Genomic DNA, 23,874 nt, shown 5'->3' with positions numbered 1-23,874 from the left:
AACCCTAATAAGGATCTGTCTTGTGCAGCTCTCTCCCCAGTGCCCAGCATGGGTCTGACTAACATAGCTGCTCCAAGGGAAACTGCACATAGATGTGGGGTTGAAACTCATCTCTGCCCCTGCCCTGACATGACCCAGCAAGGCCCTTGACTTCTCTCATCCTCAGTTTCTTTGCTAAAGCAAGGCAATGGCATCACTGCAAGTGAGATAAAACAGTGCTTGATACCTGCCCTCTTTGAATGGAGCCCAGCTGATTTTCACCAAAGTGTTTGTTGATTAAGTGAGGGCTTTGGATGATGCCAACGACAGCAGAAGGGAGAAGGCCTCTCAGCCTCCACCCTAAGCTTGGGACCTTGTCCAGATGCCTCTATGCCCCCTGCCCACTTGCATCCCAGCTCATACCTCCCAGGGTGGCAAAGAAGCCCTCCAGATTGCATCCCGTGGGCCCGAAGACAAAGTATCCATGTAGGGAGGTGTAGAGGGTGGTGGTGAAGCCTCCGAAGACCATGAAGAGGTCAGCGACAGCCAGGTTGAGCAGGATGTAGTTGAGAGGTGTGCGCAGCTTCTTGTGCTGGACCGTGACATAGAGCGTGAGGAAGTTGATGGGAAAGCCAAGCACGATCAGCAGAAACATGTAGGCAGCCAGCATGGAGAACTGCCATGGCTCAGCCAGGTAGTATTGCGGATACTCAAAGGGGCTGCGCACCACGCCCGTCTTGTTGGAAAAGGGCACGTAGAAGTTGGGACCCTCTGTGCCATTCATGGTTGTGGTCCTTGGGGCTGCCCCGCGGCCGGCTCCGACCGAAGAATGCTGCTGGGGCCTGAGCTCGGCCACACAGGGCTCCTGCTGGACAATTCTGGGCTCTGACCCCCCCCCAGGCCCTTATAAAGTGACCTCCCCTCCCTAAGCTCCTGGCTGAATCAGCACCTGGGAGATTGGGGGCGTTATTAATCATATTAATCCCTGATGCTGCCAACTGGGGGCCTAATTGGCTTCCCAAGAAAGGCCAAGGTGACTCCAGGTGGAAGCCTGGGGTTGGGGAGGGAAGGTGCTGGGGACCCTGGGAAAGGGCAGAATGCCCACCCCCACTCTTCTGTTCCCCAGGAATCTCTGACCATTTCAGCCTGGTGGCCTTGGCCTGGCATTGGAACCTCTGACTCCAGGCCCATTTCCCTCTGGCGTAGTATAAGCTGACTTTGTCTTCCTTTCGATTGGACCGTGAGTTTCCTGAGGGTAGAAGTTGTGGTTATTCTCTTAGTTTCTCATCACCTCGCTCAGCCGTTTACCTATTCATTCTCCACCTAAGTCACCTCCTGGTGTCCAGTATCCAGTTACTGGACACTGACACTAGCCCATTTTGCCAGATTATGAGCTTCACGAGGGCAGAGAATGCATCCTGCCAGCTTTGGCATTCCCTGTACCAGACACACAGCCTGGCATTGCTTGAGAGCTCAATAAATATTTTTTGCATTTATAGCAAGAATGGGAATTCACTTGCTCACTCATTCATAAATATGTATGTGCAAGCCCCCAGAGATACAAAGATTGAGAAAAGAGGAGCTTACAATGTAAGGCGGACTCTGGTGTGGGAAGAACAGATCGCGGCCTGGGGAAGGGAGGCTGCCTGCCTGGAGTAGGTGTCCAGGGAGGTGATATTTGGGTCTTTGAGGGAGGGGAAACACTTAGCCAGGGTGCCAAGTGGAGAAGACAGCATAGACTGAACACAAAGTCTAGGCAGAGGCCTGAGGCCCATCTGGGGTGTGGCTGCACATGGGCTGTGGACAGCTCTGATGGGTCTTCATACCAAGCTGAGGAACCTGGCTTTATCTGGAGGGCAGTGGGCAGTAGCTTGGGCAGAACTCAGGGACAGAAAGGTGGCTCAAATGCCCCCAAAGATGGATTAGAGGGAGTGAGCATGAAGGAGGGGGACCAGGGATGGGGGTGACTGAAACAGAGAGGGGACAGAAGCTCTGAAGCGAGGCCTTGCATCCAGGAGGCAGACTGTGCGCCAAGCCCCGTGCTGGACACGAGATCACTGCGATGAATGAGGCAGGTGTGGTCTCAGCCTCCTGGGGACTCCAGTGTGAAGGGGAGACAGGACTGGGTGGACATCTGTGGCACACAGGGCATGTCTGAGGATGTCTGCTGAGGCTGGGATGGGACAGTGGACCTTGGATGCCATGTGAAAAGTAACCTCACGAGGGTGGATCCCAGGAGGGCCAGATGGAGGCTTGGCACTGACGGGTTTGCGGGGCAAATGGAGGCCCAGCACTGACAGGCTCCCCTTACCGGTGACAGGAGAGCGATGACACCTCCCGGGAATGAAGTGGGGTAGCTGGGAGTGCCTGGTGTGTGGAGTACTTGAAGACCGCCACCCAGACGCAAATATGTATCAACGTAAGTCACTCGGTTCTAGGGGACACGTTGGACAAGAAGGACCAAGCTTCTGCCTTCAGGAAGCATTATTCGTTACAGGGTATCATATGCGAGGGTAGGGAGGGCCCACAAATAAGTAATGAAACAAAAAACAATAGGAAAAATTCAGACCCACTCCCAGCACCGTTCTCTAGAGCAGCCTCTCTGAGAAGGTGAAGTTTGAGCTGCGAACTCAGTGATGGAAGCACCAGACCCTCCAAGATCTGGGGCGGGGTGGTAGTGATGGTGGTGGCGGCGGAGGAGATATCCAGGCAGAGGGAACAGCAAGTGCAAAGACCCTGAGGCCGGGCATCCAAGGCCAGCAGGGAAGTATCCCTGTCTCCAAGACTTCCATCCCTTAAGCTCTCTGTTACCCAGTCTTTCTTCCAACCTGGGGCTGTCTGCTCAGAAAAATGCCCCCCTTCCCTCCAGCCCACCTAGGTTTCTAGACCCCTGCTTCTCTCAGGTGATGTCAGGGCCTGCACATTGAGGGCTGATGAAATGTGTGTCGGTGTAATGAGCACAGAGGGTGGCTTGGCGGGGTGGGTGGGGTGTGACCTCTTGCAGTTTAAGGCGCTTGGCCCAGTATTAGGCCCAATGCTAATGAGGTCAAGGTGGAGGGTTTGATTCTGACACAGCCCAGCCCCTGGTAGCCAGACAGAGGGAGGAACATTGGATTCCCTAAGTCAAAACCAGACAGACGGACCCTACACAACCCGCCCTGGCTGGGCTGAGCCCTTGCCCCTTAACCTCAGTGCCTTGCTTGTCACCTCCTTTTGCTTATGACAGCCTGGAAGCTTTTAATTCATGTTCTGTGCATGTGTTCTTGGTCCATCTCCCAGGCTATAATGTGAGCCTGCAAGGGTGGGCTGGGGTCTGTCTTGCCCACCACAGGGTCCCGAGAGCCCAGCACAGTGCCCGGCACGTAGCAGGAGCAGTGTAAATCATTTTCCCTGGACTAGAAAGAGTTGGGGTTTTTGTCTGTTTTGTTCACTGATGTATCTCCAAGGGCCTGGCACAGAGTAGGTGCTCAATAAATATTTGTGGCATGAGTGAATGGATCCAGGTTACCTCAGGAAGTACTTCCTCTCTCTAGGTCTCAGGTCCCGTCTCTGTAAGAGACTTTAATAATGCCACCCTCACAAGGCGAGGTGATGGATAATTAAATGCCATCGCCGAGGCGATGGTGTGCTGTATTCCATAAAGCATGTCAGGATTTTTTAAAAAAACAAAAAATGTTCTTTGTTCAGAGCAACAGGCTCAGGGAGAGAGTGAGCTGGAAGGTTATTAGAAGTCACTTATCCTGACCTTTCCTGCTGCATTTTGCATGTGGGGAGGCAGTGAGTTACCCAGGTCATGTGACAAATCAGTGACAGCCTGAGCTATAACCTGCCTGGCCACGTCTCCCTCCAGCACCAAAGACGACTCTCAGGAAAGATTTGCCAGTTCTTCATACCATGATATAAAGGATAAAAAAGGTTGTACTGGGTAGCGGAAAAGGCCCTGGACTGAGTCACACAGGCCTGGGGCAGCTGTGGTGGCCCTGAGGGCTAGGGGGTGGCACTGGGCCCGAGCTTGTGGCTCTGCGTCACCATGAGAGCCCGGAAAGTCCCACTTCCTCCCCTCAGCTTGGGTCTAGGGAATCTCGGAGAGCCTGCGCCTTTCCCCACCAGCGCCTGCCTCGTGGACCTTCGGGCCTCACTATTCCAGTTTCACCATCCTCCCTCATTGGGTGTGGCTCCTTCGTATCTCCCCTTGCACCCAGACCGAGGCTCTGCAGCCACACAGCCGAGATGCAGCGCAGCTGAGATGCAGCGCAGCCTCCTTCCTTCCCTGTGCCTCAGTTTCCTATTCTGGTGCCTGCCAGTGATCAGTGAGTGTTGCTAAAAGTGTGACCCTCTTATGAATCTCATTCAGGTCTCAGCTCATAACTCTCGTCTTTGGAGAACCCCCACATGCCTAACTCAACAAACCAGGGCTCCTAACCACCTAAATGTTCGTTTTCTAATCAGTACTTATCACTATCTGCAACAGTCTTATTTGTCTCCCGACTGCCCATCTCTCTCTAGAATGCAGGACTGACCCAGCCTGTTCTTTGCTGCATCCGAGCTCACAGCCCAGAATGAGGAGGTCTCACTCTCCTCTGAACACTGAGGAAACAGGCTCAGAGGCTTGAGGTTTCTCAGCAGAGCTGGAAGTGAACCCAGGCCATGTAAACCCTCAGCCAGAGCTCTTTCTCTCCATGTTGGGCGGTCCAGAGAGGGACACAGAGCATGCCAGTGGCCAAGCTCAAGTGTGGGTGACTTTCTGAGATATTGCCCCCTGGGCCTCTCTCTTTGCCAGGCTAAGAGGAACAAGTTGTGAGGAACTGTGAGCGGTAGGGAGCCGGGAGGTAGAGTGGGACTGTGTTGGCTGCCTCTGAAGACAGACGTAGCCATCTCAGGACTTCCCTAGCCCAGCCCCTCTGGGAACCCAAGTGCATGGCTCTGACTTGGCCATTGAGGATTAGGGCTTAGCGGGCAGCGCATAAATAGCTCTTAAGCCTCTGCATGGAGGTGCTGCTTGGTCAGCAGCTGCCTCTTCCTCCTCCTCCTTGCCTCCCCTCACTGGCTTAGCCCCACCTGGCTGCGTCACCAGGCTGAGTGAGGCCTTAGATTGAGCTGAGAACATCAAGGGGGAAGAAGGAAAGGGGACACACTGATTCTCCTCCCATCCCCCATTCTCTCCTCCTCCCTTCCCTCCTCCCTCCTGCCCTAACATTCACCAAACACCGCTATGCACCATGCCCTGGGCTGGGTGCTGGGGACACTGAGATGAATCCTACACAGTTCCTGACCTCAAGGAGCTCCTGGTCTCAGGAGACAGTAGACAGGGAAAACTAATAGCCATGAGAGGAGAATTTGCTCTCCAGCGCTGTGGGGGCCCAGAGAAGCAAGATGTGGACCGGGGTAGCGGGGAGCACAGGAGGCCTCTCAGCCTGGGAATGGGGCTAGCTGGACCAAAGCCTGGAGAGGGAAGGATCAGCTGGTGTGGAGGCACTGGGTCCCTGGGATGGAGTGGCAGAGGAGGGGGAATGAGTACTAGGAGTCAGGTGCTAGCTGACTGGCAGTGGGGGGCACTAACGGTTACAAGCAGGGGAAGGGTATCATCAGCTTTTGATTTTAGGAAGATATTCTGGAGTCTGGGTGGAGGAATATCATGGAGTACTGGAGCAAGGCCCGGGGGCGGGGGAGCCCTGCCCAGTAGTGGCCTCTTGGCTGGGGCTCCCACCTGCCTCAAGGGCAGGGCTGGCACAAGTGGAAGGTCGCGTGGTATCTTCAGTTGGCAGCAACCTTGGAGAAGGAGCCTGAACCTGTGACGCTGAGGCCTGGAAACTGAGCCTTGGAGAGAGGACTGGACATGATTCAGATCTCATCCAGGTCAGAACAGGAGAGCAGCAGATCACAGTGCTGACGGGCAAAGGCTGAGCCTGGATGCGAATCCCATCTCGGCTCAATAAATATTTGTTGAACGAAAAAAAGAGAACATCACCGAGACTCAGTTTCATCATCTGTATAATAGGCATCCTTGGAGGCTGTTGAGGATTAAATGAGATGACGCATGGACAATGCTTAGCACAGGGTCTGGCACTCAGTAAGCACTTGATTTAATGGGAGCTACAATGACTGTTTCTCAGACTCAGGCCTCCAGAGCTCAGCTTCTGCAAGCAGCAGAAGCTGGCACAGCACACCCTCATTTTTGTGTTATTCAGCTGAGAGGATGCATGCTGGATTCTCAGGCTGGGCCCCCTCCCCCTGCCTCTAGTTGTGGACCATCTGATCTGTCACTATGATTGACGCTTGCCTGTTGGGTGGCTGGGGCTGTTTTCTCCCTCTCCCCTCTTTTTTCCCCAGCCATATGCAAATGATTTTGGTTCAAGTAATGCGCTAATGGAAATCCTAACACATTAATAAATGTTTAGCAAGAGCGAGCATGCATGATCATAAGTAATTAGACACTCGGAGGAGGAGTTTTGTTGGCACAACTGTCTGGCTCTTTCCTCATCTTCCTCTATCATCACCAAAGAGAGATGCAGAGGGAGGCAGGGATGAGGGGTAGGGCAGGGGTCCAGCTCTGACACTTGCTACTGGCTGGCCTCTGCAGCTGCTCCTCTCTTCATCCCTCCAATGGGGACCTTTGTCACACTCTGTCCATTTCACATGTGCCCTGTAAGGTATCAATATCTAATCACAAGGGTGGTTTTCTGTATGTTCTCTGACAGCCCAGTTCTCTTCCTCCTGCTGTCAGGACTTCACATAAAGCACTGGCTTGCTCCGCCCCCACCCCACCCCCTTGCAGGTAGAGGGTGAAGGGAGGGGCCCTGAGGGATGGACAGATCAGGGCTTCCCACCCAGGGCCAGGTGAGCACCCTGAGCCCCAGTATCTCCATCCCCCCGCCTCCCGTGTCTGTGTAAAGGAAATCATAACCCTTCCTCACAAGGCTGGTGTGAGAACTGAGATAATACATGAACCATGCTCTTCCTCCCCAGCTTCCCATCTGCTACCCACCTGTGTCCTTGAGCTCCAAACTGAACACCCGTGATGCTCAGGATAAGGGACCTTTAGTGGAACCCCAAACCGAACACGTTCACTTTAGGAACTGGAGGGAAGGGGAAAGCCTCAGGATGGGTTGGGGCCTCTGCGGGGCTGGAGGAAGGTGGTAGAGGAGGGGCCTGGCCCCAGCTAGGAAGTAGAGGGTGGGATCCAAGACCTCCGGGGAGGGACCCTCTTTGTCATCTTCTTTGGAGACAGGTATCTTAGTTTCTTGTCAAGAGGAAGACCCGTTACACCAAAATATATAAATAAATAAACTCTGTTCCCCTATTCACTACCATATTACCATTTCGATTAGATTAAATTTAAGAGAACACAAACGTAATGTTCCTCCCAGATCAAATTAGAAACAGGTGCATTTTTGCATAAGGAAATTAAGTTGCAGACAATATGAATATTTGCTAAAATACAGACACTGATGAAAATAAGTAGCCCTTTTATTTGTAATTATTGAGGCAATCTGTTCGCAAAGTGTACATGTTAATGGTCTGACAGATCTGTGGACTCCAGCAGGCTGCCGCCAACAACTCAGAGCTGTTCTGAAAGTAACAGATTTTTTTTTTCTTAGAAAATATATGTACATTCCCTTCTCCATCTCCTGGTGCTATTTACAAGGTACGAAATGCCATAAATAGCAATTCTGTGGTTACATGAGGCCCCTCCCTAAAATACAAACTTCATCTGGGCAGAAGATACATTCTGACAGTTTAACTCTTTCTTCCTTCTACCGCCAACTATGAGGCAGCCCAAAGGGAGAAGGTGGTTCCCAGGGTGCCAGTCATGGGCTGGGATCATCAATGCGCCTCCGGCAGTAGGGGCAACAGGTATGCTGAAGCACCAGCAGCTCGTAGTCCTCTGAGTGGAACATCTGAGGAAAGATAGCCATGACCCTGGGTGGCAGCTCTGGGTGTGCATCAACCCCAAACCTGGCATGGACCGCTGCCCTTCTCCAAGGGGAGGTGATTTGGTAGTGAGTCAGGACTAGAACACATTAGTCCAAAGACTGGGAGGGAAGGGAAGAAGGGTCTCCGAGGCCCCTTGTTTTCTAAGTGAAGTTCAAAGGCAAATCATACTTGCCCAGCCTTCTCAGATTAAGGGCAGATGCAGAGAGCCCAGAGAGTCAGGGGCAAGTCCACTCCACATAGCACATGGGGTGCAAGTGGGAGGAAGGAGGGCCTAAGGACAGCGGGGCCTCTTCCTGAACAGCCTTGGCCTTGGCTGTTCAGGGATCACTTGCGCTTCTCCCAGATGCCCGGCCTCCCCAAGGGGACATTTGGGAAATGGGAAAGCATCAGAAAGAAACTGAGAACCACGCATGAGCTTCAGGCAGTCGGCACCGTACCTGGAAGCAGGAGGGGCACATGGTGATGGAGGCGTCAGGCAGGAGGGAGCGGAAGTACTGCCACTGCAGGGGCGGGGGCCAGCGCTTGATGAGGACGTCCCGACGGCTCATGGAGCGCAGCACCGACCGGCTCACCACCACGGGCACGAACTCTGAGCCACCTTGCTACAAGGTGGGTAGGTGGGAAGCAGGGGGCACCGGTGCCCTTACTCAACCACGGTGACACATTTATGTGGGTCATGATCCCAGAATGTTTGGGAGTGGTCAGGGAGGCCCCCAGAGACTTCCCTTGCCAGGTACCTCGACAGAGCCCTGCCAGGTCAAGTAGCCCCTGTTGGCCATCTCTGGTGACAGAAAACTCCTCTCCCCCAGTGGCCATGACAGGGAGCAATTTCCTCTTCACACCAAGAAGTGTGTACAGAAGGGACCCAAGACTGTCCTCCCAACAGGAGCCTCCGCAGCCCGTCTCTCATAGAGGAACCCTCACCTCGAAGCTCAGCTTTGCTGTGAATGGGTCATCATCTCCCATGGAGTCCATGGTCTCATCCAGTCTCAGAGTCTGGGAATCTGGAGGGGTCTGGTCAAGGACAGAACCTGAGGCTGAGTGGGAAACAGGCCCCACCCTCCACCCAACATGTTAAGACTCACAGGAGCTCCATCCAGGCCTTGTATGTCTCCCTAAGGCTCTGGGGAAGAACAGCAGGGCCCACAGGCCTGGTTTCCATGTGGAAGAATGGAGGAAATACAGGGCAGGGAGCAGACAGCCCTGGACATGGAGGGCATGACCGGGCCCCGTGCACAGGTGGGAAAGGAGGGAAAGAGGCTCTGATGGGCTATTTGCTGCCCTTTGCGGCCTATGCCATGGTTCACATGGGCCTTGCCATTTGAAGAGGCCTGTGGGGCCCTCTGTGCATAGGAGCAGAAATAATGGGCCACCAAATCGGCAATTCCTGGACAAACACTCAGCAGTAAGCAGTAGTTAGGCGGTTTGCAGGCATTTGAGATGGCCTTGCAGGTCGCATTTCATGGAGAAGGGGTTGAGAGCTCCTAAAGACCCTGAGGCCAGCCAGATTAGGCTGATGGTTCCTGGGGAGCTGCCAGCTCTACCAGGCAGTGGTGGAAATGCTGGTATGAGGCCAGAGCAGTGGGACTCCCATGAAGAAGGCCCCCCAGGGGACCGGAGGCTGCTAGTGCCAAGTCAGGTACATGATGTGGTCCCACATGGCAGCAAAAATCCAGCCTACACATCTGATGTGTGTGTGCAGAGAACTGGCATGTGGACATGGTTTCTATCTCCCTTCTTCAGCTCCCTGGGTTTTCCTCTCTCTTCTGCTCCTCAAAATGTGGTTTGTGGGCAGCAGTATTACCTGGAAGCTTATGGAAACACAGGTTCTCAGCCCATCCGGACCTCCCCGGGTGAGGAGGGTGCATGTGAGGGTGCAGATGTCCTCCTCTCATGTTCAGCGGGACAGAAAACACGATCCTGGCCACAGGGAAAGGCTGAGGTGTGGCCTTTGGTCCCAGTTGTTCCAGCAAGGATGTGCCTGGGGTTTTGGCTGACATGCTGAGAGGAGCGTCGACTCCTTCTGAGGAGTTACAAGGCTGATGGGATACAGGGCCAGCACTGCTAATGGGACAGGTGGATGCTGCCCAAGAAGGCAGCCACCCAGAGGACAGCTGAGCCAAAAGAACAGGAGATAGCATCCTGCCAGCACAGAGTGAGCACCTGGATCTGGCTGAGTGTCCATCTATATGGCTAGGCTTCTTCATACCCCTTTGTTTGCTTGGCCTCTCGAGTCGTGCTTTCTGTCCCTTATATGTTAAAGTGACCTGACTAGAAGAGCTAGGGCACCAATATAGATGTCACATGCCATGTTAGTTGCTCCTCAGCTCTCTACAGCCAGAAGCAAGGACAGTGTCTTTTAGGAGCCAGGGGTGGATGGGAGGCCCTCCAGGGAACTAAGCACAGGTAAAGGCCAAAGCGCCATCTCCTCTTTCACAGGCAACTTCTGGACCTGTGGGCATGCACTGTCCAATCTTGCACCTCTCTGCATCCTGGCCAGCTCTCTGCCCGTTTCTGGCCCCTGTCTCTGCCACTATGTGAGCCTCTCTAATCACTCAGCAATTACCTGCCATGCCCTTGCTCCACCTGATCCAGCCATCCTCCAAGGGCCCCCTGCCTCCTCCTCGCACCCAGACCCTACCCTCAGCTGGCACACACAGGGCTCAGCTAGTGCCGAGGATACTGTTGCTCGTGATCTCTTGCCATTTGTTCTCACGCTTGTGTCTTGGTGCTTCCAGGTCAATGAGGGAGACGGCTTCTTCATCCGTGATCCCTTCCTCCAGGTAGAACTCAACCAGATGTAGCACCTCTGGAGGGCACAGGGCACAGGGAGGGGCTGGGGGATGGCAACTTGGGGGAAAATAGGGGCTGGATGCTCTTGCCGGGGAGCATGGGAGGAGAGGATCAGAGTTCCTTCCCCACCCAGAAGCAGGCTTTTCTGAAAGCAAGCAGACGAGCACACAGCAGGACTGCCTTCCTCTCCCACAGTATGTCTAGGGAAGGCCAGGGGTGGGGTGGGGGTATGAACCTGTGTGTGTATATGGCGGGGGGATGAGAACTGGGGGCTTTTAGTCCCTCCTTCCCCCAATATCTGGACAGGCTCCTCTCTGAGGGAAGCAGCAGGGCCTCTGCTCAGCCACTGGAAAGGGGCTTCTGATCCTTCGTCAACACGGAAGGAGTTGGGACTTGAGACCAAATGCCTGACTAGTGGCCTCTATTCCTGGGGCATTTATGTTATGCAAAGCCTCACATCAGCTCCTGAGGAGTGGGTGCTTTATTGTAGGTTTGGGCAGCACTGTGGGTCCTGTCTCTGAGAACCCTGAATGACTATGTGTATCTGGTAGGGTGGGTGTCAGTCACACTGTCCCCAATTTACAAATCAGGACATATGTGGCCAATAAGCGGTAGAGTGAGCCTAGCCATCCACTGGTGCCTCATCCACATGTGCCGGACTCACCATAGGAAGAGGCGGAGAAGACAAAGGGCTGGCGGCAATTGATGCAAACGTTGCCCAGGTTGTTTAGCAATGGGTTGTTGGTGGAACAGCGGTAGCACAAGGGCACCAGCTCCTACAAAAACACAAGCACCACAGACTGGGACCTGGCCGACAAGGGGAAAGACCATGTGAATGGGTGGGGAAGGGGCACTGGGCCTGGGGCTCTGTGCCACACGAAGCAGAATAAGGACCTACAGAGACATTGGAGGCCTTGTCACTTAGAACCCACTGTTCCTAATGCCTCCTTCATTGTTCTCCTGGCAGGAATGACAATAACTGTGGCCACTTATGCTCCAGGTACTGTGCTAAGCACATCCTCTGCACTGGCTCATTTGTCCTCACAGCCATCTGTGGGAAAATTATTATGCATGTCCCCATGTGACAGAGGAGGAAACTGAGGCTCTGAGGATTGAGACGAAGCTAGGAAATTGTAGAGCTAGGATCTGAAGCCATGTCTTTTTGATGCCAAGTCTCTGCTCTGAGCTTTAAGGAGGAGATTGTGAGACAGTAGCTGGTTGGGTAGGAAGGATGGCTGGGGCACAGACCGGGCTGCAGATACATGGGGTAGATTTACTGGACAGCAATAACCTGATTCCAGAAGGAAGGTGGGATAGGCAGGGGCCCCTAGGATGAGGTGAAGGCAGAGCCACGTGGTCTGGACCACAGGAGAAATGAGCCTTGGGAGGGCTGGGAAGCAAAGGAAGGCAGGGTTGGGGGCTCAGCAGGACTGGGGGCTACAGCGAGACCACAAAGGGCTGAGCAGAGAACAGAGGAGGTGGAGAGGGAAGAGAGGGAGGAGCTGGCATGCTAGGGCTTAGGCAGGGGTGGGGGCAGAGAGCCCTGAGAGCATGGCAACCATCTTTCAAATGGAACCCGGGCCAGGCAAGAAAGCGTCAGGAGACATCCAAAGGGGTCAGAGAGAAGCCTCCTCCCCCAGGGGGCCATGCCCTCACCTCGCTGTCATGGAAGGGCTTGGAGCGGATGGTCAGGCTGCCCAGTTCGATGGACTTCTGAAACCTGGTGGGGATCTGCAGGCCCTGCAGCTTGTCATAGGCGTGCCGGGCCAGCTTGTAGGCGCCCAGGGCCTTGCTTTGCTTGGCCAGGGTGAAGAGTGTGTTCCTGCCGATGACAGGGTTAAGGAAAGCAAAAACCACACTGGTCCCAAGAGTTGGCACTGCCTATTCTTAGAGTGAGCCCCATGCTGGAACACAGCTCATACTGGTGCCAGAAGGGCACGGGCAGGAGCCTGAGAAGTGCTTGTTCATTTGTGGTATGTAAATGTATTTCTCGGATATCAAGGCCCAGGGATTTTTTTCAGAGATAAAGGCAGTGCAGTTTCCATTAATACTTCAACTTTGCTAAGGTTCTCTGGGCCTGATGATGGCTTGTCTTATACCCTGACTAGGACAAAATTGCTCTCCCAACTTAGCCCAGCCTGCCAGCCAGGCCCTAAGATGCCAGGTACCAAATGCCCTGCTGCTCCAGCTCTGCCTTGTGGCGTCTGGTCCCAGACTGTCTGGGGAGCTGCCCTCAGGTCTAGCTCACAAAGGGCACTGGGTACAGCGCACTTTTCTCTGCCTGCACTTCCCCAAGGACCATAGCAATTTCTGCGTGGCAGCCTCTCCTGCTTTCTGAGCCTTCTTCTGAGCTCCTCGGTCTGAGGCTGACAAGTCTTTGTGTTCGATCTCAGGTCACCTCAAATCCTGGCTGTGCCCAGGCCTGGCCTGTCCTTCTTTTCACTCCACCTGTGAACGCCTCAGCTAACTGTTGAGGCCCAAGTCCCATGCCTCCTCCCCACTATCCAGCCCCTGAGGTTCCTGCTTCCCATACCCCCAGTGTGGAGGTGAGTTTCTTTGTCTGTGACTCCACTGAGACTCCTCAAAGTCAGGGACAGTGTCAGGAGCCATTTCTAGTCCCCAGTAGACAGCACAGGGGGAAGCTCATGGCAGGGGTTCAATCAAACTCTGCTGACTTGAACAGAACTTGCTAGAAAGGTTGGGTGCAGCTGCTGAGGTCCCAGTGGGTGTGGCGTTGGCCACACCTCTGCAGGAGTTTCAGTGATGAAGGCACCACTTGATTTGAGGGAGTTTCCTCTGAAATGTAAATGACAGGCCTAGAACCCTTTAGAGATGCCACCCATTAGTGCCTCTGAGACTTCTCCTGGGAGAGCTTTTTCCTTACAGAAAGAAGGCCAGGCTGGGAAGGGGCTGAGAATACTGAGATTTAGAAGAGGACAGGGGATAATTATGACTTTCGGTACCTAAAAGATTTTAGTCATTTCCTGGTAGTCTTTGGCAGCATTGGCTCTCAGCCCCTTCTCTGCTTACAGCTCCTCTGCAGTCTTCACCAGCAGAGAAGGAAGGAGGCCTTCAGGCCACAGCCTCTCCAGCCTGGCTTCCTGAGGAAGGCTTCAACTCCCCACCGCACACCATGCTCACTTTACCTTCATGCTTCTCCATGAGCTGGGTATTCCTCTGGAACATCAACTCTACCATCTTCCCTGGTTACCCCAGCCTGGAGGATGGGTGTCACCTCCTCTAGGCAGCCTTCCTTGGCCATGGCCCCAGCTTTAGCTTCATTCTACCCTTGGACCCTGCACACATCCCATGGAACCAGGCCCTGATACTTGTCACCTCCCCCACTAGACTACAGATTTGTCACCTACTGCCTGGCCAGGTGCTTGGGGCATAACAGTTGCTCCATAAACTTGGGCTGAACAAACAACCCCCACCCACCTCCCCAGGGAAGTGTCCAAGATTCTAAGCCCAAAGGCCTGGTGCTTCCTACATTTGTCAGAACCCTCATTTGTGGGTTCTGGGAGGGTTTGGACAATGTGTTGCTCAGAGACCTGGTGCTGGGGGTAGCCCAGAGAGCCCTGAAAACCAATCTTCTCTTGGCACTAGTTCCTTAGCCTCCCTGGCTGAACAGCAGCCGAGTAAGCTCTCTCTTCCCCGAGGGCTGTTGGAGACAGGGAAGGTTCTGCCAGCAAAGTGTTCTGGAAGGAACTTCTCAGGGCCATTAGACAAGAGAGGTGGGACAGAGGGTGAGGGTAAGAGAGAGGATACACTTTAGAAATGCCCAAGGGAGTGTCCTTGGTCAGGCTGTGCAGCAGGAACCTGGAGATGTTGAAGAGGGTTTCGGGAAGATGGAAACTGAACGGCTCCTCCTGCATCAAGAAAAACAAATGGGGATTGAAGTCCTCAGCTGAGCTGCTGCTGGGCCAGGCGAAAGGCAGACACCAATCATTCTAAGATACTTCATTAAATGAGCAGATCTACTTAACGAGCACCTACTGTATGCTGGGTGCTTTATAACCACGGTCTCATGTGGTCTTTAACACAGTCCTGTTAGGGATGCATTTCCATCCTCGCTGTACTAATGAGCAAACCCAGGCCCAGAAAGATGATCTGCCCAAGTCACCCGGCTAGCAAGGGGCAGAGCTGGGACTGAAACGCAAGTCTGACTCTAAAGCCCAAGCATGTCTTTTTTCCAAATAGCACTGCTTCTGGGGTTGGTAATGATTCCATTTCTCTGAGCTCAAGTTGCCTCCAATTAGCTCTAAAAGAGAAGACCTTTATGTAATTTAGGAGATGACCACACTATAAACCTGTCTTTAACGGGAGGCAGTTAACCCTTTATAGAATGCAATCACCTGCCTCTTCTCTCCTCTCACAACAGCGGCCTGCCCTGCCCATTAGACGCCCACTAAACATGTGCTGAAGCTCAGCGCAGCAGACCACAGGGAATTTTCTCTAAGAAAGGGTCCATAAAAAGTTAAGAATATCCTGTTTTGAAGAAATCTGGCACACTGTGTGCAAACTGAGACTGCTCTAGATGATAATGCTTAAATAAGGCCAGCTACCCCTCCTCACAAGCACTTAAATGGTAACACACTGACCAGTCCTCATCCCCAAGCCACCAGGACTTATGTCCTCACTGTTCTAAATTCACTAGGACTCACTATACACTGCTTCAGTTCAGAGCCCAGCATTCTCTCTTTAGTTCTCACTTAAATGTCTATAGCCTCTGTTAGTTCCAAGAACCCAAGAAAACCTGAGACTGTATCCTTTTCTGGGTGACAGCCAGGGAGAAGCCTGCCTCTGGTTACATTGTACTAGGTGTGGAAGCTAAGAAATGTCCCGGAAAGAACAGGGTGGGGTGGGGTGGGGTTCTCAGGATTAGCACCTCTCCTCCTCTGGGAAAGAAGCCATTATCGCAGGAAAGCTCTGCTGCTTCCCTTTCCAGTCTGCTCTGAATCAGAGCCGCTCTGCTGGGTCCTGATGCCAAACCCTGAAATACCACCCATCTCCAGGCTGTGACCTCTGCCAGGAATGCCCTTCCTTCCCTTTTTCGCTTTGCCCCATTCTTACTTATCTCCCTTCTCCGGGAAGTCTTCTTAGTCCTCTAAGCTTTTCCCTTGAGCTAACTGTATTGCAACTGCCTGTTACTAGACTATGAACTCCGCAGGGGCAGGGACAGTGTTCTGTTCAGCACTGTGTCCTGAGGCCTCAGCACAGGGCCCGTCACACAGCAGGCATTTGCTTAAGGAAGAAATGGCCCAATGTAGAAGCCTCATCTGAAATGGACAGCCAGGGCCCCCAGCTAGTGTGAAGCTGCCATAAGCTCACAGTTGCATGTAGGGCCTGGAGCAGAGCTCAGGTGTTACAGACAAGGGTTCCACCCCCCAAGCCCATGTCTCAGGTATAGAGGAGGAAGAAGAGTCAGGAGAGAAAGAGCTGGGCTCCAAAGTGACTCAGGCAAACTCAGATTGAGCTGGTGCCCTGGCTTTTGAGCCTAAGTTGAATTTGGGGTCTTTTTTTTAGGGTGGCTTCTTTTCAGGTGAGCAGCTGATAGAGATGAGGGTCCCTAAAAGGACTGTAAGGGAAGATGAGGTCCCTTGAGACCACTGACCCTAGTATGGGGGAAGAGATGAGATGCAGGCTTGACAGCTGACTCAGGCAGAACCTATCAGAGGAGCTCTTCTTGCCAGACTTTTGAGTTCACAAATAAGGGGCAAAGAGGTGCAGAGGTAGAAGGCAGGCCCTTACAGATGGTCAAACAACTGTGAAATGCTCAGCCTGGGAGAACAAGCCCATGGAAAACTTTCAAGGCCTCTGCACCAGGCAGTCAGAACAGCTGACACTCACCTAGGGTCGCTCTGTGCCAGGCACTCTTTCAAATGCTTGTCTAATATTAACTCACTTAATCCTCAAAACAACCCCAACAAATAGGTTCTGTTATTACCCCTGCCCCCACATTATATAGAGAAAGAAGTGGAAGCACAGAGGAAAGTAAATGACTTGCCCAAGGTCACATAGTGGAGCTGGGACGTGAGGTCAGCAGTCTGCCTTCTCTAAGTTAGAAGGGAGGGGCCGGAAAAGCCTAAAAGTACAGCCTCTGGGGTCAGCCCATCTGGGTTTAACTCCTGGTTCTTTTGCTTACTAGCTGTGGGATGTCTCTGTCCAGTGCCTCAGTTTCCTCATTTATAAAATATAGATGATAGTACTTATCTCAGTGTGGTTAAAAAGCTTTGAATTAGTTGATAAACTAATCAACTAATTAATCGACATTTGTTGAGTGACTAGGGATACACAAAATGAGGAAGCTGATGACACCTGTCACCTGTTCCCCATCGTCAAGAGGTAGATTTAAAATGGCTTAATCAAAAGAATCAGGGAGTGACTAAAAATAACATTTTGGGTCTCTGGAGATCAAGTCAACCCTCTTGTTTTATAGAGAAGGAAACTGAGGGCCAGAGAGAAGTAAATTGCTCAAGGTCACATAGCAAGCCAGTAGCAGAGCCAGGGAGGGACCTCAGGCCTTTGGTTAGAGCTGGTCCTTCATCCATTTAGAAGAGAGGACCCCATGGAATGTCCGCCCCTATCATTTTAGAGACAGCCCTTCGTCTGGCTAGAGTTGACCTGAATCACCTAAACTTGAAGCAAACAACTAGAAAGGCCCACACTAGCTCTGGCTTGCTAATTCAGAAGCCCACAGCTTGCTACATGTCAAAGAAGTAGCTGATCAAAGAAAATCAAAGTTCCAAACTTTGTCTCCCAGGAGGAGAGCAGGATCTCTCAGCAGGTCACCCTGCCCAGTGGGTTTACTTTCCATCCAGAGAGCTGCAGCTCTTTAAGACATACTGAGTACACCTAGTTCAGCAGGCGGATCCCCCGCAGGCACCTGTCTGCTAGCCATCTTACCGTGTACCGCTGAATGGCATGGTAGCCGTGGTACAACTCAGCCAAGTGCTGGAAGTGGTGGAACTTGCTGAGCATTGCGTCCTTCTGGGCAGGATCTGCAGTGTGCAGTAGGAAGGGAGTAGGGCAGGAGGAAGAAGATGTGTCAAACCGTGTCTAAAAGGAAGGGCTAGGCAATGGCACTGTTGCCAGAGTCAGTTTTCTCCTGACATCAAGCCTAAGCTGGGGAGAGTGGCAAAGAGGTGCAGTGAAAGGAAAGGAGCTCTGGTCAGGAGCGGGGGCCATCCCAAGACAGGTAAAGTCTCAGCTTGACAGGGCACATAATCAGGAAAAGTCTGAGGATATTACTTGTAGGTTCTCCCAGATCCCACACTGCACCTTACCAGGTCATTCCACTGAGAAAGCACCAGTTGGGTCAAGAAGAGGGTGATCACGGGCATCCAGACATCAGAGTCTGGTGAGGAGGGTGGGCAGGGGTGAACTTTATTCATGTTCAACTCAAGCCTCTTCCCATTCTGCTGTTCCTTATCAAAGGCATAGCCCAGTGGCCAGAACTGAAAACTGCCACCCCATACCTAGGCTTGACAGTTATCAAACTATAACCATGGCTTCTGAGAGGCTCACATCAGCCTTAGGAAGGAAGCAGGGCACGATTACCCCCATGCTACAGACAGGGACGTATTGCTTAGGAAGGAATTGCCACCTAGCTGCCTCCAATTCCAGTGTTTTTCCCACTCCTGCATGCTAGCCTTGGTCCAATAAAGAAGATCTCCCTGCCCTCAGAGCATCATGAGAAGTCTTGTGAAAGAAAGCAACACTGAAACTATTTTTCCTGCCTGGGATGAGGAAGAATCTGGAGTGTGTTATTGTAAAGTGATCTCTTTTTCATCTTTTCATTAATTTTTTTTTTTTTTTTTAAACAGAGTTCACTCAGGTCCAGTTATGGGCTCCCAGGTAGCAGGGGAGAGATATGTTCTGAATTAGCAACATAGGGCAGGACCTCCCATCTGTAACCCCAGGAGGGCCCTCATACCATCCTTAAGCCTATGGGCAAACTGGAAAAAGATGACACGCCAGATTATGCTGCTGCAAGGCAGGGTTATGGACAATACACCCAATAAACAAGCCCAGGGCTTTAATTAAAACGTCCCAGCTCTTTCGATGTTTATCTTGGTGCCAGAGCGGGGCTGGGAAAAAAAAGCGGCCTGGCTGGTGTTTACTTACCTTGAGCTATATCAAGGCACTGCATGGACAGCATCCAGTAATAATAGGCAGCATCATTAAATCTGCTCTCTACCACAGCGTTGTGTGTGAGCTGCTCCAGAACCCTGACTGCTTCCCCCTGCCGCCCGGCTTTGTGGAACGCTGGAGGGGTACAAAAGCACATGCAATTCAGGGAGTTGGAGGGAATTCTGCTGGGCTCACAAGGGGCTGCTGGAGAAGTAGGACACTCATCAGAGCATCTGCAGCACTTCATTGCTGAGATGTGTCTCTCAGGCCGAAGACTATAAATAACTGAGGCTATATCCTGAAAAAACTACAGTGAGATATGCTTCTTTTTGGCTGGGAAAAGGCAACCGACTTTGGAAAGGCATGGCAGGAAGAAAAACCTGAGAGGCCAAATTACAGAGCAAAGTCTGAGGACAAAACTATTGCTCTTCATCAGTGAGGTTTTGCCCCCACCCCACTCCAGGGTAAAGCCTGTGGCTCCTGAGGTGACACTAACAGGACCTGACACTTTAACCAGCTTGGTGGTTTTCAAAGTGCATTTGTTGCTCGTTATCTCACTGGGTCGTCACAATAGACGTAGGAAGACTTTTTTTAATGGGCTCCACAAAGTGGAGTAAAGCGGCATGCCCGAGGTCACAGAATCAAGCCCAACTCAAGTCCTCAGTCCGTCTTCAACTGAGTACTTTTTGATGACAACCTTGAAAAAATTTTGGCTTGGTTCTAGCAACCAAACTTTTGTGAAAACAAGCAAAACAAAATCAATCGTTCCTACATTCATTTAAGAAAAATGTCCTACACCTACTATGTGCCAGACTCTCGAGATGTTGGGGGTTGCGGGGAAGCATTTCTGGCTGTGACACTTGCCCACAGGTGGGCACTCAGATGATCCAAATCCTCAGCTTTAGAGAAGGAAAAGGTCTGGCCTTTGTTCCATTCTCATCTCCAGTCTCTTGTCTGAGTACCAAGTTACTATGGCAATAGATTCTTGGAAGGGCAGACACAGACAGATGGATAGGTTGATGTGTTTTGCCCAAACATGCAGATACTTCAACAACTGGGTGCTCTGGAAATGCTGAAGTAGTAGAGAACACGCTGTCCTTCAAAGGGGGCTTTTAGCTGAGGAGCTCCAGCAAGAAGACATTTTTGAAAACGTAACCAGAGGTGGCAACCATTACCATACAGATGTGTAAATAAGATGCTATAGAATATGACACACCCAAATTTGATTAGAAGACTTCCCAAAGAGGCAGCAAAACCTAACAGAAGAATTAGGCTCCCTAGCCAGACAGATCCTGGTCCAATTCAGGCACTGTTACTCTCGGGCTCTGTGACTTTGCAGAGCAGAGTTAGCCTGTGTGTCTCTGTAGGGCTGCGCTAAAATTCAAGGTTATGTACTTAAGGGCCCAGCCAGGGCCTGACACAGAGAAGGTAGTCACATTTTTAAACTACTATTACCAGTTGAAGCTCTCTACTCCCTTTTGTTCCTATTTCACATACTGTCATACCTGGCACACGGCCAACTTTACCAGTGGACATGCCAAGGAGCAGAAGACACAGGACACTCTGTCTGAGCCAGAAACAGAATCCAAGTTTCTATTTGTGGTAGAGGAAAGTAGCAGGTGAGACAGTGCTTGACATTGTGGGAGTCCTCTCATTTTGTCCTCGCCACACCCTGGCTCAGATTCCCCTTCTGCCACTTCCTTGCTGTGAGACTTCAGACAAATCTCTTCACCTCATCAACATCAGTTTTCTCATCTACAAAACAGTACCTACTTCATAGGGTTGTTGTAAAGATTAAATGGAGAGATACAATTGAGTGCTCAGGGCTTTGCTCAAAGAAGAAATAGGAAATAAGGTCCTGAGGCAGGTGAGTGATGGACCCAGGTGTGTCTGACTCCAAAGCCATGTTCTTTCAAATGTTCCTGTCTTTCACTACTAAACACATTACATCCTCAGATAAAGTTGTTCATCTTGGGACCTACAATGGGAGAGGTTTGGCAGCCTTCCTGAAATGTGTGTCCAGGCAGTGCCTTATCCTGCCCCTTCTGCATGGTGCCAGTCTGTGTGGTTTACCTTTCTGGGCTTCCTCGAAACGATCGTTCTCTGCTAGCCACTGAGCGTAGGGCACGTAGATGTCATCTTTAAATTCAGGATGCTTTTCGCCCAGAGCAAAGGCCTGGAGGAAGGAGCAAATGCATTCGTAATAAAGCAGCCCCCGCAGCCCCCACAAAAACACAGCACTTGGCTGAATCCATTAGGGATGTCATATTTTGCCAGCCCGACAACTCAGAGGGAGAGAGCGCCTCCCCCCAACACCCCCAGAAACGCAAAAACAAATCAGCTCTTTGAAAACAAAAGGCAATTAACAGCAATATGCAAGCGACTGGATTCAATAACAACACAGTCTGTTTCTGGACCACAGAAGCAGCACAGAATCGGCAAGATTTTATTTTGAGGGTTTGCGTGGGCTCTTGTAGCGCTGCAAACAGATTTTTTTTAATTGCAGGCGACACCTAAGGAAACAGAATTGACATTATCATCATCCTGCATATCAGCTGTCAAAGATGATGGTGGATTGGTGCTGTATGGACCCAGTGGCTTTATCCAAGTCCCAGAACCACTGGTCAGGCCAGGAGAATCGGAAATGAGTCACAGGAGAGAGTTATGTGGTAATGGGGAGAAAGTTTGCCTGATAACACAGCCAGGACTGAATGGTTCCAAGATGTTCTAATTTATGCTGCTTGAGAAATCTGATAAATTTATCTTGAGAAATCATTACTGCCTTTTCTCATCAGTGACCTTGTCACCTCACCAAATGGAGCCATTCAGAGGACAGACAGGAGCCAGACAAATCATACCCAGGAAAGGCCTCATTTTGGCTCTGTAAACTAGACCATGGTGGGCAGGTGAGGTAAGAACTGAGGGCACAGGGTCAAATCTTCTCAGGGATGAATTTCAATCCAGAGCACAGGTAGCCAGTGAGCTGGAGGTTGAGTCCAAGCTACAGAGGGGACAGTACATCAATGCTTCTGCAGCCTCATCCCAACCATCTTTCCCACTCGCCTGGCTAATTCTGGCCCCGGGGGTGCGGGAGGTAGGCAAGGAGGAGGAGCTGACCCCTGAAGAAGCTCTGGCAGCCTGCACCTAAAGAGTACGAATGACATTTTCTGCCAAAATGCCACCCAGCAGGTTTTAAATGTCATACAGGTGTGTCTCTACATCAGAGATGCGTCAGCCTGTGGTGCTGGTCAGAGGCAATTCAACCAACAGCAGGCACTAGGGGCACATCTCCGTTCTCTATCACAGGGCTGGCACACAGCCAGCAGTCCAAAAAGATTTTCTGAATGAATGAATGAACGAACGAACAAATGGAAAGCTAGTACTGAAAGGCCCTCCAAGATACTATAGCTCAGAGAATTCAAGGTTAAGTCTCCTGAATGCCTGCCAATGTTCATTCCTACAATGAGGCAGCTGCTCTCCATCTCAACCCCAAAAATCCCCCTGTGGCCCATGGCTCAGGCAGGGCCCCCTAACCCATGAAGCATGCCCTACTCTCACCTCATCCCAGCGCTGGGTCTCCACATGCAGCTGAACCAAGGACTTCAGGTCACCAATCTTTAGGTAGGTCTCGGCAGCATAGCCAGGGTTATCCAGCTTCTTGAAGTAGTGGGCGCACATCAGCAGCGGCTCCCGCTCAGCCTTGTCCAGCTTACGGGCAATGTCGATTAACCTGGAGAGGTAAGTGCACAAGGAGAAGATGGATTCCTGTGCAAGGAGTCTGATGGAAAGAAGTGGTGTGGGCTCTTGTGTTCTCAAGGGCAAGTTCTATGTCAATTCATGTCGATGTCCCCAGTGCTCACTATGGTGCCACAGCCCCTGGTGCTTGCAGGTGGGGGGTGGGTAGGAGTGGGGAGTATTAAATGAGAGAATACACATTTCCGGAAACAGTGCCCAGTGACCAGGATACGTTGCCTACTAAGGGACACCTTCCCTCTCTGCCATCTCCTGTGCCTTTCACAGGAGTTACTAATCCACCCAGTAGGATCTGGAGAGAGAAATGAACATCTACTGACCATCTACTATACCAAGCACAGCACCATAAGCTTTTGCATGTGATCTCATTGACTCTCCACCACTGGTAGTACTATCATTCCCATTTTACAAATGAGAAGACTAAAGGCTAGGGTAGAAGGTGAAGCAATGTGCCTAAGACTGTGCAGCCAGAAGTGGCAGAGTGGTCTTCTCACCATGGTTTGGGGAATTCTCATGAGAAAGAGGCATGAGAATTGTTCAGTGACAGGACCTCTAGAGGAAGGGGCATGTGTGGGGCCTTCTCTGAGCTCTGGAAGAAAGGCCTGCAGGAAATCTCGACTGTGCCTCTCCTCCTGGCCAAGGTGCTAACCACGAGTGAGGGGCCACAGGGACCACTGGCTCACCACTTCTTCCCGGTGGTGACAGGCTCTCCCACTGCTTGCGGGGACACGGGCTGAATGGAATGTGCTTGTTCTCTCTGTTCAGGCCAGGGTTTGGAGTAAAATCAGCTCTCCCAGGGTTTCAAAAGGGTCCTACCCAGCTTGCTCTTTGTGAGAAAGGAAGGGGAAGCAGCTGTAACAGATCCCTGTCTCAGAGACAGGCAAGCTCAGGGAGGCTTGTCAATCTGTACTTAGAATAATAATGGCATCTAAAAATAACACTTCTCAGCAGAAAAATGGCACATTTTTAGGGAAAGGTGGCACAGACAACCCGTTAGAGCCCCCTCAGCCCCAGCCATCAAACCAAATGTCCCTGGAGGAGAGGAACCTTTTACAGCCAGATCTGGAAAAGGGCAAACAAAACATGCTGACTGTCTTTTTCCTGAACTAGTTAAGTCTCTCCTCAAGGTAACCTGATATATATCAGTTGTAAAGAAAGTGACATAAAAAACTAAAGGAGACAGTGGGACTTAAATCGGCCTGGCTCTCTCGTGTGCCATCTCTTCGGGAAAAGATCAATTTGGGGGACAAAATCTGTGCCTCTTCAAGAAACTTTATTCTT

At 51.6% G+C, this 23,874-nt stretch overlaps 2 protein-coding genes across 8 annotated transcripts in view; both read right to left on the bottom strand.

Moving 5' to 3' along the window:
- RHO (rhodopsin) overlaps positions 1-853 on the bottom strand; it is a 4,908-nt gene extending 4,055 nt beyond the window's left edge. Inside the window, exon 1 of the mRNA XM_039888108.1 lies at positions 403-853. Within this exon, the coding sequence (XP_039744042.1) occupies positions 403-763 (361 nt within the window). The 5' untranslated portion in view covers positions 764-853. The remainder of the gene's footprint in view (positions 1-402) is intronic.
- Positions 854-7,428: 6,575 nt separating this feature from the next.
- Positions 7,429-23,874, bottom strand: part of IFT122 (intraflagellar transport 122) — a 65,955-nt gene continuing 49,509 nt past the window's right edge. For all 7 annotated transcript variants that reach the window (XM_039886798.1, XM_039886799.1, XM_039886801.1 and 4 more), the window contains 11 exons: positions 22,399-22,570; positions 20,914-21,016; positions 18,835-18,975; positions 17,614-17,708; positions 14,476-14,576; positions 12,364-12,529; positions 11,372-11,483; positions 10,598-10,723; positions 8,839-8,918; positions 8,352-8,516; positions 7,429-7,877 (listed from right to left, as the gene is read on the bottom strand). In XM_039886798.1, coding sequence (XP_039742732.1) covers positions 7,788-7,877; positions 8,352-8,516; positions 8,839-8,918; positions 10,598-10,723; positions 11,372-11,483; positions 12,364-12,529; positions 14,476-14,576; positions 17,614-17,708; positions 18,835-18,975; positions 20,914-21,016; positions 22,399-22,570 — 1,351 coding nt within the window. In that variant the 3' untranslated portion in view covers positions 7,429-7,787. The remainder of the gene's footprint in view (positions 7,878-8,351; positions 8,517-8,838; positions 8,919-10,597; positions 10,724-11,371; positions 11,484-12,363; positions 12,530-14,475; positions 14,577-17,613; positions 17,709-18,834; positions 18,976-20,913; positions 21,017-22,398; positions 22,571-23,874) is intronic.

The sequence above is a fragment of the Pteropus medius genome, unplaced genomic scaffold, assembly GCF_902729225.1.
Source record: "Pteropus medius unplaced genomic scaffold, Ma_sr-lr_union100, whole genome shotgun sequence".
NCBI classification, from domain to species: Eukaryota; Metazoa; Chordata; class Mammalia; order Chiroptera; family Pteropodidae; genus Pteropus; species Pteropus medius.
Note: the sequence above shows the minus strand (reverse complement) of the source record. Positions and strands in the feature narration are given on the sequence as shown.